General features: G+C 33.9%; 1 protein-coding gene across 2 annotated transcripts in view; it reads left to right on the top strand.

Moving 5' to 3' along the window:
- LOC105485449 (sorting nexin 7) overlaps positions 1 to 21,044 on the top strand; it is a 108,355-nt gene that overhangs the window by 27,168 nt on the left and 60,143 nt on the right. For both annotated transcript variants that reach the window (XM_011747805.3, XM_071074422.1), the window contains 5 exons: positions 5,578 to 5,688; positions 6,033 to 6,197; positions 9,396 to 9,594; positions 12,588 to 12,787; positions 15,352 to 15,438. In XM_011747805.3, coding sequence (XP_011746107.2) covers positions 5,578 to 5,688; positions 6,033 to 6,197; positions 9,396 to 9,594; positions 12,588 to 12,787; positions 15,352 to 15,438 — 762 coding nt within the window. The remainder of the gene's footprint in view (positions 1 to 5,577; positions 5,689 to 6,032; positions 6,198 to 9,395; positions 9,595 to 12,587; positions 12,788 to 15,351; positions 15,439 to 21,044) is intronic.

Here is a 21,044-nt window from a genome sequence, read left to right as displayed (position 1 = left end):
AGGGCAAAGTAGATCTAGAACACAGAGCTCTTTAATCATAGGGCAAAGCACTGCAAAGACAGTTTACCTCAGGCACAATTAAGCAATCACCTAGTATAATCTGTGTTTTAAGTCATTTATTTAATAGCATTTTAAAATAATTCTCTTTATAGTATTTTGTTTATGAAGCCTCACCCTTGACTTTTATACTTCATGTATGTAAAAGTACGTCTCTTTTTTTTGCTGAAAAAGTTCTGAACTATATTCCTATAATCACTTCTTCCAATGAAACTGCCACACTGCTATTGGTTATGTTTGCTAATTTCTTCACTTGAATTCTTAAAATCCCTTCTTGCCCCTTATTTCAGTCAGAACGAAGTGCAGACTTTCTTGTATGACATATAAAGGGGCTTCTCAGTCTGGTGCCAACTTGCCAGAGAAGACTTATTTCTTACACCTCACATTCAGTACCCTTGCTCTCCACTCATGTAGAGCTGCTTCTGTTTTCTGAATATTTAGGGGATCTCTTGCTCTCATCACTGTGCATATAGTTTTCCTTCTGTTTGCTATGTCCATCCCCTTCTTAGACAGAAGAAGTCATGCTTAGTTTTCAATATACAACTCAAAATGTTAGATGCCTGTGAAGGCTTCTCTAGTTGTTACTGTCCCATGGCTGAAATAGTTATTCTTCGTCTGTTTTCTTATGCTATTCTATCGAACTCTTAAGAAATGTGAAACGTTAGAGTCAATATGGCAAAACATCAAAAGCTTATATTTAATCCAACTAAGCTGTCTTTTTAAATCGATAAACATGAGATAATAGAACTCACTTCTGTAGGGTTGCAGTAGAATAAGGAATCAATGGAAACCCCACTTAGTAAAATGCCTAACACATGATAAGCGTTCAGTAGTTGCCATCTACCTGTATGGGAATAGTTGCCATCTACCTGTAATTGCCATCTACCTGTATGGGAATAGATGCTTATTTGTATTTATTCTCAGTGAGTTTGTGAGTTTCTCAAGGAAGGTAACTATATTTTAAGTTATCCGTAATTCCAAACACAAATCTTAGGACATGATAAGTAAACTATTTATTTTGTTGATGAATGAGTGAAGGAATTAGCTATCTCAAGATGTGGTAGAGCAAGACAACATGGAGTTGAATCTTGATTTCTCACCTTCCTTGCTATGTGACTTGAACAATTTAACCTCTCTATATTAGTTTTCTTGTGTGTAAATAGGACAACAGTACTAACCTCATAAGGTCTTTATGAAAATTGAATGTTCATATAGGCATACTGCTAGAATAGAGCCAGATTTCTCCTATTACTACTGTTATAATTATCTATTGTCATTATCCATCCTAGCAAATAATTTGTGAAACTGAATTATTTTTCCATCATTCGCATCTCTCAGAAAGACATTCTTTCTAAAGTCACCTTATGAGTTTAATTTAATTCATACTGTTCCTCTGAGTTTTCCTATTTACGACATACTTTAAATGGACTGGTTTTATAGAAGTAGTAATAGTAGTAGTAATAATAATATTAAAGTGTATAAACTAGGAAACATTTACTGTGTGATTGCTTTGTGCCAGGTAATATTCTAACCAGTTGCTACATGTTAACTCATTTAGGCTCACAGTAATCCTCAAACATAGATACTATGATTTACCCCCATTTCATGCATGAGGACACTGAAGCTTAGTGGCTTGTTAAAGGTTACACAGCATAGTAATTAGCTGAGCTGAGATTTAAATCCAAACAGTTTACTTTCATAGTATACATTTTTTCTATTATATTTTTGTGCATTGAGGTATGGATATGGTAAACTTTCAGTTTAACTATTATAAACTAACTTCCTTTGTTCTACTTCTCATTACTTTTACTATATCATAATATATGGACTATATCTATATATATAAAAATATATATTACAGATATAAATATATAAATAGCACAGGTATATCATGTTATCAGATAGTCTTTTCTTATTCACTTATCGTTTACTTATTTATTCCAAAAGATTGTATTGAGTACCCCTTTTCTCCCAAGTATTGTGCTTATATATTCAGAATACATCAGTGATCAGGGTAGGTCTGACAAAAGGAACTTTCTGCCTTCCTGGTGTTTTCACTCTGAGGAAGGGGTGTTTGTGTATGATGATATTAAATAATTAATTTTATTCTGTGTTAGTTTGTTCTCATGTTGCTAATAAAGAGATACCCAGTACTGGATAATTTGTAAAGGAGGAACATTTAATTGACTCAGTTCCACATGGCTGGAACTGGGGGCTCACAATCATGGCAGAAAGCAAGGGGGAAGCAAGACACATCTTACATGGCAGCAGGCAAGAGAGAGCTTGTGCAGGGGAACCCCCATTTATAAAACCATCATATATCATGAGACTTATTCACTACCATGAGAACAGTATGGGGGAACTGCCCCTTTGATTCAGTTATCTTCACCTGGCCCCACCCTTGACGCATGGGGATTATTACAATTCAAGATGAGATTTGGTTGGGGACACAGCCAAACCACATCATATACTAAGTTATTTCTTTATAGTTATAAATATTTTGAAGGAAAAATATTGGATATTATGAGCATGGGATACACCATCTAATTTGGAGGTTGAAAGATGGCCTTCCTGGGAAAAATCTTAGTTTTATAAATATTTATATTCATGGACACTAAGGATTATAAGGGTAAATGAATATTCACACATGTAAACTGACAATCAACTATTTAGGAATACTTAAGAATGATCCCACTGTAAATGATTATATCAGGAAAACCACATTTCTGGCATCTGTTCTTTTTATGGGAAATTATCCTTTATTGTTTAGGTTAGCATATTTTAAGTGACTGTTCTAAAGAAGTATTTTCTCTTTTGGAGATCTAGAGATGTATGTTCTCTTAGTACATATAAGAGTGAGAATGAAGAGATTTAACAAGATACTTTCCTTCCACTTCCTGTTTGTGAAAACAAACCTATAAATGCCTGTCGTTGTACAGTTAGGAGTTAAGCTATATTCTTGATTGGCTGAACTGACTATTAGGTTTCATTTTCCCTCAGAAAAAGTTTTCTAAATTCTGAGTTTAGAATAACTGTTCACACTTGACCGAAGGTTGGTATTTTTGGAATAAATGTATTTGGGGGTAGAGATCACACGAGTTCATTAGTACTAAACTTCAAGTACCCAAGCTTTTATGGTCAAACATGAAAAATTGGCCAGCATTTACAATGTTGCTTCCATAGCAAACTGTATTCTATGTTAGAAGCATTATTTGTACTCCAAATGCACTGTATACAATACATGATATTTCTAAGTTGGATATATGTCATCAAACCCAGTTATTTCTACAGTTTGGAAGCTTTTGTGCATCTTTTTTTTTTCTTTTCTTTTTTCAAGACAGAGTCTCGCTCTGTCACCCAGGGTAGAGTACAGTGGCATGATCTTGGTTCACTGCAACCTCTGCCTCCTGGGTTCAAGCAATTCTCCTGTCTCAGCCTCCTGAGTAGATGGGATTACAGGTGCACACCACCATACCTGGCTAATTTTTGTACTTTTAGTAGAGACGGGTTTTCACCATGTTGGTCAGGCTGGTCTCGAACTCCTGACCTCATGATCTGCCTGCCTCGGCCTCCCAAAATGCTGGGATTCCAGGCGTGAGCCACTGAGGCATCTTATAATGACCAAATTTGTCCACTTTAGAGGGGACAATGATTCTAATCCTTGCTGTAGGGAAATTAGTCTTGTTCCAAATTCTGCTGATAATGACTGTTTTCCTCATCATATTCCTACATCTGTATCTCTTATAACCCTTCAAGACAAGAATGAAATCTTGCAATAGGAAGAAATAACATTCTTTTCGTTACTTACACTTATCATCTGTTTTATTCTTCTATTGCACTACATTAGAGAATTCCTTTGAGTCAATGATAGAGTGATGAGGATAGACTGAACCAATTATTTGACTTGATTTTATATCTTCTTGCTGGAATTGTTTACTTAAGAATTGTTTACTTAAAATGTTGGATATTCTTGAAGACATATACAGCTCAATCTTATTTTAACTGCTGGTTTTTTTGTTTTGTTTTGTTTTGTTTTGTTTTTTGAGTGCTTCATTGTTCGTTATGACAATGTATAGTCTTAGAAATTGGTAGTGGACCTGTACATATGTACCTGGTATAAGGAGGTGCTCAGTCATATTTTTTAATGAGTTACTCTAAACCATGTTTTGGCTGCATATGTATGTGTGTATGCATGTGTCTATTTGCATATGGACATACACACACCAACCAGCCTCTATTATTAAACTGCTGGTACTTGATTTAGTTTTCGTGTTTTTACCATTTCCATTTCATGTACCATGTTGCATAATAGTTAAGATTTTGTAGTGTTTTGTGAACATTTAGTTTCTCAGATTTCTGCATTTCATTTGCTCCCACTTTTTCCTATTATAAAGGGAATGTTGTACAAAGATACATTGTATGATATTCTGAACATTCGTTTTAAGAGAATAAACTTTGGAAAGTATAGCTTTCATGGACCTTATTTTATGACAATAAAGATTGCATCTTATGACTTGGACTGTTTAATTTTACAATTGTGTACATCTGTGTGGGTGATTGATATTTCTGGTGAGTGTGAAATATATATGCAGTGTGTCATTCCATGTTTACTTCTGCAGGAAAATCTCAACCTAAATATTACTGCATGTAATTTTTAATATGCAAAAATTCAGTTAAATAAGGTATTGGTGTGAGTGACTGTTTTCTTATGAGAGGTGAGTATGCATTAGATAACCCATATTTTTTCTTTGACTTGGGACTCAGGCAATAGAAATGAGGTTGATATTGTACCCATGTTCTTCTTGTCATATGTGTTGGCATGGATTTTTGGTTTGTTGAGAACAGATATTTTAATGTATTTGCTTAATTTTTAGGAGTTTAGGCATATAACCCAAAATAAAATTCTTTGAGAAATGACAGGAAGATTTTCTTTTCATATCAAATGTCTATTAATTACTTCTTTTAAAACAGTGGTAAAATCACTCTAAAATGTTAGAATTTTCATATACCAAAAGCAAATCCTAGCACAGCAATTCATTTGAGCAAATTCCAAGAAAACATTTTTCTCAGTTACATTCAGGTTATTTTCCAAATTGCAAAAATAGGACTTTCCTCAAATTCTGAATTCTAATCATCTTGAGAAAAGAAATATATTTGAAACCTAAATTCAGAACACACTTGCTTGTTAGCGAGAAAGTCATGCCAAAGATAATAGTAGTTAAAATCTTGTGGAAGGCAGATGGTTGTTGTAAGACAGATTTTTCAGTTTGGATTTTAAATTTAAGTATGATATTTGCTTTCTTTCTGGAAATACCAGAAAGTTTGCTTTGTTTCATCTGCTACATGAATAGATGACAAAAAAAAAAAAAAAAAAAAAATTACAGGCTGACAAACACTGAATAATTAGGATTTGTTAATTTTTCTTAGAGACCCATTTATTTCACAGTGTCTAAAATAACATTAGGCAAATATCTTCTATCTTATACTGGATGTGCTGTTATTTTCTCCTACTTTCTTCAGACATCTCGTGGGGAATTTGACTCCAGTGAATTTGAAGTTAGGAGACGGTATCAAGATTTCCTTTGGTTGAAGGGAAAACTGGAAGAAGCACACCCCACTCTGATTATTCCAGTAAGTTTGCAAAAATTTTTTTTCATTGAATAGCTACCAGTTTTCTAGTGAGTCTTTTTGAATGCCTAAAACCTAATTTCAGACCTTAAATTCACTGTAATTCATTTATCTTAGGAATAACATGTATTTCTAAATGTTTCAATCTATGTACACTTTTAAAAAAAACTCTTCATAGTGTGTTATGATTTCTCATTTTTGGTTCTAAAATTGTGAATTTAAAAAAAAATTTTTTTATAAGAAATGATCAGATGTTCAACTAGTCTTCCAAAAAGGAAAAGCATAGAATTCCTTATAAACCTATGGCAAATAATACTCGAATACCTTTTTTATTTTTTTTGCCTTAGCCATTGCCAGAAAAGTTTATAGTAAAAGGAATGGTGGAACGCTTTAATGATGACTTCATTGAGACACGCAGGAAGGCTTTACATAAATTTTTGAACCGAATTGCTGATCATCCAACTTTAACATTTAATGAAGACTTCAAAATTTTTCTCACTGCACAAGCTTGGGTAAATGATTTTTATTTATACTCATATAATCTTTGGGTGTCTAGATCTATAGTAGATTGTATTCTTCCTCTTGTTTACCTTTACAAATCACGCAGTGGTGTACTTGAATTGAGATGGAATTTTTCAGAAACACTGGAGAGTTATCCTTCAGGTATAACCCTGTGTCAAATCTACATATAAATATTACAGAAATCTTGTATCTTCATACGTATATATATATACATACACACACACATACACACACACACTCTCTCTCTCTCTCTCTTTAATGTTTTAATGTCAGGGTGCTTCTTGCATAAATAGCAAATACTGAACAGCTATAAATGTATTTCTTTTATTGACACTATAGTTGACCCTTGAACAACATGGCAGTTAGGGAAGCCAACCCCTTATGAAGTTGAAAATCCATGTGTAACTTTTAATTCCCCAGAAACTTTACTAGCAGCCTCCTGTTGATTGGAAGCCTTAACTATACCATAAACAGTTGGTTAACACATATTTATATCTTTTGTGTATTATATACTGTATTTTTTGCAGTAAAGTAACCTAGAGAAAAGAAAAGGTTATTTAAGAAAATCCTAAGGAAGAGAAAATACACTAACAGTATCCTACTGTATCTATTGATACCATAAGTTTATGTTGTCTGTCTACCAGATGAATTGTCAGTCTGAAATGGAGGGCAATGACAGTGGCAGACCTCAATCTATGGTACTTAGCAAGCAATTCAACTTTTTTTGTAATGCCATGACTTTTCTCTGCTTCTTGGGAACATTTCCAGCATCACTAGTGGCACTTCATATGGGTCCCATGGTATTATTTCAGGTTTATAGTATTGCACTAAACACAATAAAAAATACATGGGAACCACAAGAGATCACTTTTTACTGCTATACCCGATTTACTGGAGAGATGAACTACTCACACGGAGATGATCAGCGTCACATGGCGTTTTAAGCGGATATTCGCAACACTTCAGCTAGCCACAAATAGCAACAGGAGGGCTACAAAAATAGTACAGTAGTACAGTGTGTACTGTAGTTAATTTTAATCGGTTTTGATTTAATACAGCATCTTTATGTTTGTTTATGTTTCTCTCAACTGCAAATGGTGGCATGTGAGCCAAAATATGTGCACACGTTTTGATAAATGTTAACTTTTTATAATTGATTTATATACATTTTAGGGTAGTAAATGATAGACTAGTATCTACATATATTTTGTGCATTCATGACATACCTTTCTCTCTGGTTTTTCTACATTTCTAGACTATGTGGTTTGTGAGTTGTTTTTAATTGTTGCAAATCTCCAAAAAATTTTCCAATACATTTATTGAAAAAAGTCCACATGTGTGGACCTGCTCAGGTCACACCTGTGTTGTTCAAGGGTCTACTTTATTTTGAGTAATAATGGATCAGGGCTTTTTAAGCTAGGATAAAAGTCCTTATTAAATGGGTAGATGGATGAATGGAGATAGATGAATGGATGGATGGATGGATGGATGGATGGATGGATGGATGGATGGACAGATGGATGGACAGATAATATAATCTCCTTACTTTTCCTTTAATTATCTAAGTGGGAGAGTGCCTAATTTCTAATATGGAAACCTTATCCATTCTACTTGTTTTTTCTTTTATTCTATAAAGCTATAACTCTGCAAGAAAGATACCAGATAGGACAAAGAGTCAATATTAAACAGTTACTGACAAATGTTGAGTTTTATATCTCTCAGTTATTGCCAGTGGTGGAAGCTAAAAAGTGGTTCATTTCAATCTTGACAGATAGTCCTGCTCTATGGAAGCCCTTTGTGACTTATGTGAAATGAATATGTGGCCTGACTTCAGAACTTAGAAGCTGTTAGAAATATTCTCTACAGTCAACAGTTTCAGTAACAGCTTGCCAGTTGTGACGTGAGCTGTCTCTGATAATGTTTACTCTATCAAATGAGGCTGTAGTACTCTTGGATGGATGTGTTGCCTGGTCAAGGATGGCATCTGTTGTTATTGGCACAAAAAAAATCACGCTGAATTGGAAATAAACAAGTTTACTTTGTATGTATTATTTTCCGTAAGATATTCAGGAACGAAAACCTGGAAGAAGATAGACAATGTGTTATTTAATATTTGGGTAAATAATATATGATATTTTTATCTGTAGATTAGGTAGTCAGCAGTATTTTATTTGATCCCAAGCTTGTGTTTCAACAAAGGCCATAACCATTATTAGAATCCCTTGTCCTTTCTTTTGTTTTTATTTGTTCTTTTATCTTATGCCATACTTCTCAAGGGATATGTTTGTGTGTAATATATTCTTTTATAGGATTTCTTCTATCTGTTTTTCAAGTCTATAGTTATTCCTCCTAGGTTAAGTATGAAATAACTAGTTACGTTTCTTATTAAAAATTTTCTCTGCAGACAACCAGCCAGTGAAGGCGGTGTCACAGTTTACCCGCTTCATTTGGGTGTAGTGCTATAGTCAGGTAGTATCTATTGACAAACTACCCTAATGACTTTAAGTGGGCAGAGCAAGTTGGTGCTTAATAATGAAGTCTCTGGAATCAGACTTCCAGGATTCCAGTTCTTGCTCTGTCACTTAATTGCTCTAGGATCTTGAGCAAGTTACTTAACTTTCCTGTGCCTCTATTTTCTTCTGTAAAATGAGGAAAATAATAAAACCTACCTCATAGGTTTATGGTAAATTACGTATATTAAAATGTCAGTATAGTGCCCAGAATGTATTAAGCTCTAAATAAATGTTAGCTACTATTACATCTAAAGAATTAATGAAGTTTTCCAATTTTATTTTTCAGAGTATAACTTAGGCCCTGAGAAATCTTATCTCAATCATTTTCCATTAAATTCCTGTTATAAAATATAGATGGTATGTCATATTATCCTTGTCTTCTCTAGTATCTCACTGAGCACTATTCTGTCTGTTAAACCCTGTTCTTTTAAAGATTTATGGTCTGAGGAACGACTGTATACCTGTTTTACATGAGTACTGTGAAAGGGAATATTATCAAGGAGGCTGCCACTTGGGACACTGTACCTTAATAAAGCTCATCTGCTTCAAGCTAACACTAAATGCCTATGAAACCATTTTATCTTAATTTTATTCTCCTAATTAGGTTTCTTTTTGTATTGAGTCTCGGAATATTGAGACATGTTTCACTAGAAATATTTTGTTTTTTGTTTCTAGGAACTCTCTTCTCATAAGAAGCAAGGTCCCGGATTGCTAAGCAGGATGGGACAAACAGTCAGAGCTGTTGCATCCTCAATGAGAGGAGTTAAAAACCGCCCAGAGGAGTTCATGGAAATGAATAACTTTATTGAACTATTTAGCCAGAAAATAAATTTGATAGATAAAATATCTCAGAGAATTTATAAGGAAGAAAGGGGTAAGTAGAATTACTGAAATGTGTTTTCACAGTTGTTCAGTTTCTAATGAATCTTCACATTTGTTCGTGTAGTATAGCAACATGCAGTTAGAATGTCAGCTTCAAAGTGTGGCTTATTCCCAGCCATGTTATGGACATTTGTGATTCCTAAATGATTTCAAAGGTAGTTATGGCCAGTCTCCATTTTCACTTTTATCAATCACTAGCTGCTCTACTTCCCATTCATAGATAATAGTGGTAAGGTAAGCCCTGAGTTTACGACTGTGGATGTAGTTTTATGAAGTTTGTATTCAACATGGCACAGAGCTCAGAATCAAAGAAGTGATGTTTCAGGAAATAGGTTTTCACATTTTCTGGTAATTATTTTTTTCTGGAGGGAACAGGTATTCTGTATTATACTGTCAAAGTATGGCAGAGAGATTTATGTATTGGAAAATCTGCCTCTTTTCCTATTTTCTTTTTTTTTTTTTTTTTAGTTTATAAGTCAGGATTTATGATGAATTTTTTCTAATTCTAATCATGTGATTTTTTCACTAATTTTCTAATTGCATTTACTTACATTAAAAAATAGATAACTGAGTCAGCAAAAATTTCCTAATATAATTTGTTATTAGAGATCAGGAACTACATAAAGACAAACAAAAGTCCCTAAGTTAATGGCTTATTTGTTAATTGACTTCTACTTAACTGTACTGCCCATCAGGATAAGCTGGGAAATATTTTATTTCTAGTATTCAGATGGTGTTTAATCATAATAAGCACTCAATTAAAATTTGTTCAATGATTGAAAAAAAACACGAATGAACATAAGATTTGGAATGGTGTAGGAAAATGTGCTTTATTAAGAATTGATTGGTTTTAAAAAGAGATACAGAAAAAACTTATAACTGAATGTACTTTGCCCCTTTTCTACCTTTTTTATTCATGCGTTGACACCTGATGAGATTACTGTAGTGACTGAATATAGTATAATAATTTGTTTTAAACCTCCTTGGTTTGCCCTTACATTTATTATTTGTCTTTTTTTTTTTTTTAACCTGAAGAGGTGAATTATTTTAACTAGGTTCTGTGATTCCAGTTCTATTAAGTAGATTCTGGCTGCGTAGTTAGGTGGTATGGCAATTCAAAGAGATCTCTGGAAACTATTGGTAGTTAAGAGCTTTATAAGCTAACAGTGAGTATCAAAGAGTAATTAAGATGGTACCTGTTAAGCTCACAGTCTAGTTAGGAAATATGTATATTAACAGACAAATTACAGTGCAGCTAACTAAATGCTTGCATACAGATGTGATTTGAATGGTATGTAAGTGCAGTTTAGAATTTTAGGGCAGCTTTGCATATAAACATAAATATTGTTCAGGTTTAATGACAGACATTGACATACATTGAGAAATTTGAGATTTCTCAATTGACTCAATTGAGAAAAGAAAGTGGAAAATTTTCTTTTCTAGAAATTAGTTCAGTATGGTCATTATTTACCAGAAAGACAGGCCTAGGATCAGGAAGGTGGAGTTTGGAAGGACTATAGAGGAGATACTAGATACAACTAGTATCTCCATTGTTTTTAAATTTCATATTTTTAAACTTTTTATTTAATACAAACTTTTAAAGTTTTAATAGTTTAATTGTTTAGAGAAATATGACAGATATCAGCAAATCCTAATGAGTTGTAAGATGGCTGAATATAGACAATTTAATTGTATTTATATGGATAGTGAACAAAAAATGCTCACTGCTTATACATTTTCTACACAAAAAGCTATACATTACTGAAAATTAAGTGTGAAAGTAAAAATGTTAAGTTGTAAAGATATTCACATTTTAAAATGAAATCCAAATTTTTGAATATATAGCGTATCAAAAACTGAATGGTCTTTGGTTACTCATATATGCATTCTTTCATTGATACGAAAATATTTATTGAACTCATTACACATAAGGGTTTGAGATAGCAAAATAGTAAGACTCAGTCCCTGTTTTAAGGAGTATGTGGCCAAGAGCATTTGAGTTATAAGACATCGATAATACAGTGGGATAATGCTTTAATAGAAGTATAAAATTATGATAGGTATGATGGGCTCATTGAGGGCCAAAGCATCTATGAATCCTTTGGAACAGAATCAGAGATTTATTTGAACTGAAATTTAAAGGATTAGAAGTAGTTTGTCAGGTGATAGAAATGGAGGACAAGGCAGAGGGACATGTGCAAATGCTTTTTTAAAGAGAAATCATGGGATATTCATGAATGAACAAGCAATTTGACTTGAGTTAAAATCTTTGGCAGAGAATTTCACATTGGACCTGGAGAAGCAGACAGTGAGGACTAATGATAAAGGTTTAATTTAACTAATTCTAATTTAACTACAAAGAGTCAGTGTTTCTGTACTGTGACAAAAATAGAGGGAGAATAGTTAGGAGACCCTTGAAGTGGTACAGATTAGAGGTGCTGATGGTGGTGAAAGTGAAGATAAGTACATAGGTAGGTAGATGGATAGTTTAAGATCTAGAAATTTTGGAATTGGTGATTGACTGGCTCTGTGTAAGTATGTTTCTAGGATAACCTCCCAATTTTTTGCTTAGATTTATGGATAGTAGTTACCACTAAGTAGAATATATAGTCAGAAGAAGGGGAGAAAGAAGATGATAAGCTTTTTTCCAGGGCATGTTACCTATGAAGCACTCAAATACAGTTGTGTGGTAGGCAGAAGTCTATAATAGATTTGACGGTCATTTAATTTATTTGTCAAGCCAAGACATTTTTGACAATGAAAAGGAATGTTGTTATTGATTACACTTGGACAGTAGTCATTCAAATACTGACCTGGGCAAACTGATGGCCGGTTGATTTAATGAAGGATGATATCCATTTTCTTATGTTCTTATGTAAGAATATGTGCACTGTAAGAGAAATAATGCCCTTTCTTACTATCTAAGATACAAGTACTTTGAAAACTTTTGTATATTGAAGAGCTTATTAAGTCTTTTTTTTAAAGAATATTTTGATGAAATGAAAGAATATGGCCCAATTCATATTCTGTGGTCAGCGTCAGAAGAGGATCTGGTTGATACTCTAAAGGATGTTGCCGGCTGCATTGACAGATGCTGTAAGGCCACTGAAAAGCGGATGTCTGGACTCTCAGAGGCCCTGCTTCCTGTTGTACATGAGTACGTGCTTTATAGTGAAATGTTAATGGTAAGAACACCTAATTCGAATTTTACCTCCGTCCCTTAACCTGATTATAAGCTTTGTAAAGGCGACTACATTTCTTTTCTTTAAAACTACTATCTTTTTGTCCTAGCAGGTTGTTTTGCATGTAGATGTTCAATAAATAATTTGTTCACTGTGTGCCTGAATAGATGAAGGAAAGAATCCTTTGTTAAAAAGCAGGAATACTCAATACTCAATAGCAACACCAACAATTTATCAGATTATACATAGACAGGAAGCATCCTCAATCAAAATTTACGTAGGGAATATGATTAGTTTTTCCAAACCTTTTGAAATTTTACTTTAAAATTTTTTAGTGCTTTGGGGATTTCTTTTCATGAAAGAACTGCTCTCCTGCTTCTAGGTACATTTGATTTAGCAATATATTTAGTACCATTATGTAGAAAGTACTTGAGTCGGATCTTGATGTTCTGCCTTCTGGTTGCTTTTAAAAGAAATCTTTCAAGTTAAAATGTTTTTCTTTCACTACTTGAAAAGGCTTTTATTCCTCTTGTATCAAAGTTTTGCATTTTACTTCCTCAGTTCAAGTTAAAGTTTCCAGATATTTGGAATTTAGCAATGCTATCTGCAAAGCTAATGTTTTTCATCCAGTATTTTTCTGTGCCTACAATACTTTGCACAAGCAAATTGGCACCCTCAGGTCTCTGGTGTTTTAGGATGGTGATGAGGGAAGGAGTCAGCTTGCATTCAGATATAGCTCTTTTTTTCTATTCTTTATAATTGGAACCATGGTCTCTTTGGACATGTACCCTTGATTTCTAGGAATTTCTTTCAATTTTTTTCTTTTTAAAAAACTTGTCCTTGTTTTGGTCTGAAAAGCTCACTTTGTCGTTCAGCATGAGATCTGCCTCTCTCGTCGATCATGTTTAGGTTTCCTTTGACAGAGTCATTAAATATTGCACGGACATTTCAGGCTTCGTCTGTGCTTAACTTTATTGGAGTCCTCCTGTAAACAAAGCTTCTTCCTTACCAAAGGCCTTCGATGTTTCACTGTTGATGATTCTCTTGCCTCTCTCTATCCATTTCCTTGGCTACATCCTTTGGTTTCACTTCATTATTGGTCACCCCCTTGTGTAAATCTTCAAGAAGATCTGATTTGTATGTTCTGCTCCATTAATTAGTGTTTTCTTTTATATTATATCGAGATGGAAATTATGTAATTGAAGTATTACATTGTTAAGGATATGGAAAAATTATAATAGAATTATTTTATAGGTCCTCATTTGATTGAATTAATTTTTAGACTCCCAGGGTATAATAAATAGTACTTGTATTGCATTTCTTGTCCTGTTTGATATTGGAACATTCTCTTCAATTTGAGCTAAAATAATGAAAAATAATCCTCCCATAAAAATGATTAATTTCATGTAATTTTCACCAGTTGTCCTCTGAAGCAACCTTTTACTTAAAATGTATTTGTGCATATGAAAACCAGTACTTCATCTTTTTTGAAACAGACTTTAAATAAATAGGACTGAGTTAGAGAGTGAGTCATTTGGGTCAAAGAAAGGAGGGCTTTCTTGACATTAATGGCAATTAAACATTGAGGTAAATATAAAGGAATTTATGAAATTAGTTGAGTTTTCTATGGACTTCTTTGCAACTAGGAAAAATGTTAGTTTCCTTTGATTTTTTTTTTTTTGTGTGTGTGTTTAACAGGCTGTTTAACCTGTTTAACGTCTGTTTAACAGGCTCTGTTGCACAGGCTGGAGTGCAGAGGCATGATCATAGCTCACTACAGCCTGGAACTCCTGGGCTCAAGTCTAAGTTACATGTCTCGGAAGAAATGTGAATCACTTAAAGACATTGTAAAAATTCAACAAAAATGAAAGATGTAGATGAATTCTGCACTTCAATTTCTTCACATGGGTGCTTTAAGTTTAAAAACTCTGAAACATGAAATCAAGAAAAAAGATACAACTCCTATCAGTCAAAGAGGAGGCTATGATTTCTCATCAAAAGCTTGGCTAACTAATGAATATTTTATATTTTGAGCAAAAATACAATGCTTAGGATATGAATGCATAATTCAGTTTTCTGATTTCCCAGCATAATTTCCTGTTTGATTATCTATCCCTTTGGAGTCAGGTAAGAAGGTTGCCACAGAGTGTAGATATTTCCAGATTATGGTCCATGTGACATCCCACCTGCCACTAGTTTATGCTGTAGTATATATTTCCAGTGCTTCTACTATTTTTTGTTTGTTTTGCTCTTTACTATTTTTGAAGAATTGTACATGCCTAGAGTATTCCATCAAATGTAGTGCATATATACAATGCTTAAATGGGTAAAATGTGCATTAGGAAAACTAATTGAAACATTTATAGGAAAAAACCCTCTTATATACTTGCTTTCAATTTAGTTTTTAGAGATTAAAAAAATAAAAACTTTTAAAATGTATTATATCCCCAAATGACTGATGGCTTGAGGAAGAGATGCTGTTTGTTTTCTGAAATATATATTTTTGCTATAGGAAAGATTATTAAAACTAAGTACATCCTATTTTATCTGTGTGTTTTAATGTAAAGGGTGTTATGAAAAGAAGAGACCAAATACAAGCAGAACTGGATTCCAAAGTTGAAGCTTTGACCTATAAAAAGACAGATACTGATCTGGTAAGTTTTTAAGTTTCTTGATACAATCATATAGAATTCATTGTCTAAAATTTTTATTAGCAATGTCCTTACATAATTGTTTCTTACATGATTATTTCTAAGCATTCAGCAAATTATCGTAAAATTTCTTCCTAAAATCTGTTATACATTGGATACCATGTGAGTCTACAAGCTTAACAGTGATGGTTTTCTGCCTTTCTGACTTATGTCTCATCTCATACTATTAGGAAAGTATAATTTTTTAAAAAGGAGATAATGTATTGGAAGAAAGTGTGAAAGGCAATGCTAGCATTGTTCCAGGCTAGTAAGTACTCAGTAAATAAATCTACTTTTTTCTAGTTTTTTGAGATTTTTATATAAAATACATTAATGTTCCTCTATACTTTTTTTCTGAGTATTGTTAAACTTTTTGTGAAAGTGAATATCTTTGTGTTTGCAAGTTTAATCTTTACCTTCAGATATTTTATTACGGAAATTTTCAAACAAAATGAGATCTAATAATATGAGCTCTCATATATTCATAACTGGGCTTCATTAATTCTCAACATTTTGCTCACCTTTTTTTATTGTCTCTCCTCATGTTTAAATTTTTACTGAAGTATTCTAAAGCAAATTCTAGATATAGATTATTTTACCCATGGTAGTTTTATATTTATATTTTAGTATCTTTGCATTTTCAGAGTAATACTGTCAGGTTGGAATAATTATTCTCATTTTAAAAGTGAGAAGACACTTGAAAGGTAGAGTAATTTGCCTAAGTTTATATATAGGTCTTGAAATGCAGAATAGGATCGGAGGTGATGACGTCTCTTGTCTGCCTCAGACAGTGCTGCCTGTCAAAAAGCAGGTATAGAAGTGAGAAAAGTGGACTTTTAATCTAATGAACTTCTACTGTGTGCATTATGAAATATTTTTTAAATTTTCCTTTACATTTAAGGATTTAGGTTGTTATTGAATATAATGTTGAGTGCACTTACATCAGGTGAGTTGGGGAGTCCTTGAAACGTCCCTGTAAATCTATACTGTTGCAGCCTCCTCAGCCCTGACCTGGCCAAGGACTCTGCATCCCCCCTCCCTGCTTTAATAGTCTCCCTAACTTTAATCACTTCCTAACATATGACTTCCTAATTAGTTTTCTTTATATATTTTTCTCTCTCCCTCTCCATAACTGAAACACCTTAAGGGCCGAATTTTTTTTTTTTTTCATGTGTTCACTAGAGTGTTCCCAGACCCTTGTGCACTGCCTGGCACATCGTAGTCACTCAATAAATATGTAGTGAAGGAATGAGTGGAAACCATAGTGACTACTCTGATTTGTGCAAGCATATTGAAGGCTTGAAGCATGAAGTCTCTACAAAATCAGACTGTGCAATTATTTCATTATTTAATTAATATTGTGAAAACCAGTAAAAGATGAGTACAAATACTAAGAGTCTTTGTGTCTACGAAGTCTAACTTGCATGTCTGTATGCAACTTAGAATTATTATACTATGAATTATTCTCACGTTTCTTGACTATGTATATTAACTGAAATTCTGTTCTCTCCAGTGGAATGTGAGTGGGGAGTGGTGGGCTGCTGTGGACAGAGTAGGAGAAAGGAATCTGTGAGAGAGAATAACAGAAAATGTAGAACTAGAGGAAATAGTGCTCAAAGGAAAAATCATCTTTATGATTTAGAGAGAACCCCAGATTAACCTTTTCCATTTAATAAGAAATAGACTCCTAATGCTCTCAATATATATAGTTAAGAAACATATATATACATATGTGTACATATATAATACATATATGTACATATATACATATATTTCTTAACTATATATATAGAGTTAAGAGTCAACTAGAATTGACTGAAAGGCTGTACATGTGTATAGAAATTGTAATTGCATCTTCTGAATTTTAGAATTTGTTTTTAGGTGTTAAGTAACTAAGGATATTGAAGTTAGTGGTTAGACAAAATTTTGCTCTTGATGAAATACTAGGAACAGTAGAATATTTTAAAGTTTCAGGAGAATAATAGCATGGCTGAAAAACCAAGCATATGTTAAGAATGGCCTATATTCATGTTTTAAAATGAAAGGAAGATTAGTTGGGATTGTTCCAACCACAAAAGCACAAGGAAGAAAATAGCTTGGGTCCAAATATGGCTGGGATTTCCCAACTCAGTTAAAAAAACACACACACACATTTATTTTTCCACTGGGCTTGCAAATATTTTGTCTTTTGCTGCATAAGAATGATTTTGATATTTTATTATAACTTAATCATCAGTATATATTTATGATTTCACTTGGGTGTGTATGTCATGTCTACTATAAAGTGTTTAATACCCATGTAGCTGCTACATTGTAAGACTGGAAAAATTTGAAACTTTAATTATCTGCATTATATTCTGTAAGATACTTTCAGTTGATTAAGTTTCAAAACAGACACATTTAACAGAGACATTGCAGGTATGTTTTTGTTTATCATCAAAACAAATTTTTCCTAAAATGTATGCAGACTGATTTAATGATTTGTGAATGGAACTGTTTATATTTTCAAATAATTAATTTGTTTATAGGCCTTCTCACTTTTAAAATCCCTATGTCTTATGATGGTATCTTCGGGAGGAACCTACCAGAGTTACTCTAAAAATGAACCGGCCTTGATTGGTCACAGAAAGACTGAAAGGAAGTTGCTTAGAAATATGCAGGATAGGGTCACCATGGCAACGTGCCCTTGTGAGGTCCTTCTAAGGAGCCGTCCTTTGCAGTCACCATGGCGACCCTGGCAGAGAACTGAATATAGCAATCTGCCTGGTTGTTTACCATGGCAACTCAGACAGGGCCATTTTGGAGACAACCCTGGGGCCATTTCTGTGGAGACATTGGGGCAGCCTTCAGAGGCTCCATCGAAGTCACCTTTGGGTGGGATGCTATGTGCAAACCCAGCAAAGCAACTGATAATAAAAAGGTCAGTGAAATGAAGCTCTAGCAAGAAACGCAAAGGTTAGAGGAGTTATAGTTATTGGGTAGAAAGATTGCAGTTATATAACACTCCAGAGGACATTTGGCTGTATCAGGTGACCTTCGTGTGGGTTTTGTGGCATGTAAATACAAGGGTTCTGGTCTTTTTACCTTGCCTGTAATCCTGCATTTACTATAAATGAACAATAATGGCATTACAGTTACTTTTTCTTATCACACAGATATACCCACAAAAGGTATGTGTTTTTCTGCAAACTAAAATAATATCTGACAGAGAGTCCTTGATACATTACATGGTTAGTTGCAAAGTGGCTCCTTCTCAGAGTTTGTGGTTTGTAGTTCTTATCTCACAGCCATAAAATTAATGGCTTCAGGATTACCTAAGTCAGTAAAGACATTCGGAATATTCATTTGAAGGTCAGTTCAGCGGTTCATGTGAGTTTTGTTGTCTAAGTTTTGGAATTGGATAAATCAAAGATCAAATCCTAGCTCACCTGTTTATTAAATTTTGTGACCCAGGACAAGTTTTCTAACTTCTTTTAGCCTCATTTTATCATGTATAGGTTGAGAACATTATTTGTACCTTTCTAATAGGCTTGTTTAAGGATTAAATTATATAATGCAAATACATTGCTTGGAGCATAGTAAGTACTCAGTAGTTGTTAGCTGTTGTCATTTTGATGACAGTATAGAGGTAATATTTGAGATTGGTCCGTATAAAATGGCTATGGAGTTATTCATTGTAAAGCACAAGGAATATTTCAGGTAGAATGGATATTATGAAAAGCTTTAGAAGCTCAAAAAGCCTGCTAACTTGATTAAACCAGATTGGTGTGTGGAGGGGAGGGTACAGTGAGGAAGAGGGGATGTGACTTAAAGGTGGACTATAGTCAGGTAGAAAGGAGGCCTTATCTGTCAGGTTGAGAAATATGTACTTTATCCTTTGCTCAGTATGGATCCAGTAGGAACCTGAATTGAAGAGGTGGCAGTGGAGTTGCAGAGACGAGTTAATATGAGAAAGAGGTAGGCAGAGGATAGAAGCCACATCACTTAAATAATGAAGGGCAGCCAATGTTTCAAGTTATTAATAACTAACATTTCTAACTTGCAGCAGGGCAGATCGTGGCTCTCTACACTGAGCTACAGAATAAAAAGTGAAGAAGAAATTTGGAGATGTGCAACTTTACATATTTATAAGATGATATTTAAGGTAGAGGTATTCAACAAAAACTTTTCAGCAAAGTTAATTATTTACCATATGAATGTCACTGTTCCCAGCACTGGGGATAGAAACCAGGTCCTCATGAGGCTTATGTTCTAGTGGGTCAAAAAAAAAGAGTAAATAATTAAAATTTATAATATATTGTCATATAGTGATAAGTGTGGAGGAGACAGAGTGTTGAGGAGCAGTGCAATTTAGAATTAGGTGTCAGTAAAATAGTCACCAAGGAGGTAATGTGTGAGTAATATGTATACCTGGGGGAAGAGCCTTTCAGGCAGAGGGGACAATACATGCACAATGAAAGTGTGCTTGTACATTCCAGAAAAAGCAAGAAGGCCAGTGTTGCAGAAATGGAGTGAGCAAGTAGAAGAGTTGTGGGAAATGAAGTCAGAGAAGAAACCAGGGGTTAGACCATATAGAGCTTTATAAGGTTTATATATCTCAGTGAGATAGGAAAATAGTTGAACAAAGGAGTAGCATAATCATATTTAACTTATAAGATGATTGTTGTGCTTGGAGAAAGCACAAGATGATGTACATGTGGTATGTGCATGGGATGGAGGAAAGCCAGAGCTGGAGAGTAGCTCTTAAAATATTCCCAGTGAGACATAATAGCTTGGACCAGAGCAGAAGTGATGTTAAAGGGTCAGAAGCTGAGTATATTTCATAGGAAGAGCTGTTTGCTATTTGGTGGGCTGTGGATTGTGAGCCAATAAGGAGAGGCAAGGATGATTCTGAGGTTTTAGACGGAGCAACTGGAAGGTAATAGTTGGCATTAATTGAGATGAGGAGACTTTGAAAACAACAGGTTTAATGGGAAAGATAAGTTTCTCAGATTTGGAAAGGTAAAGTTGATTTGCCTGTTAGTCACCCAGTGGAGCTATTGGGTACGGAGTTACATGTAAAAATTCATAGGTTCAGCTGAAGATATATATTTGGAAGTTATTAGCAAATAGATGGTATTAAAGCTATGAGATTTGTCAAGGTCTTTGAAGTGTGAGAAAAGAGAGAAGAAAGAAGTCCAGTCAGAGCCTTGGCATATTTCAACATTAAGAGATTAATGTTAATGGAAGAATCAGAAGTTTTGTCTGATGAGGAGAAGGAAAAGAATTTGATGTAGCTTTGTCTGGTGATAGATCATTGCACCAGTAAGATTAACTAAACAGATCTGATTAGGGTCATCGAACTTTTTAAACAGTTTCTCCAATTGTGAGGCATTTCAAAAAACAATTTTATATATGATTACAATATTTCAAGAGTAACTGAGTTGCATTATGTGCTCCAATAAAGAAGATATTCAATGTAATAGTGTCCTGTGAAAGTCATAATTTTTGACGGGGATGATAAAGGTATAATAATGACTGAGGTTATGAGGAAACTCATATGTTTGGAGAAACTTGTGGGTTTTGCCATT

The sequence above is a fragment of the Macaca nemestrina genome, chromosome 1 (assembly GCF_043159975.1).
Source record: "Macaca nemestrina isolate mMacNem1 chromosome 1, mMacNem.hap1, whole genome shotgun sequence".
NCBI classification, from domain to species: domain Eukaryota; kingdom Metazoa; phylum Chordata; class Mammalia; order Primates; family Cercopithecidae; genus Macaca; species Macaca nemestrina.
Note: the sequence above shows the minus strand (reverse complement) of the source record. Positions and strands in the feature narration are given on the sequence as shown.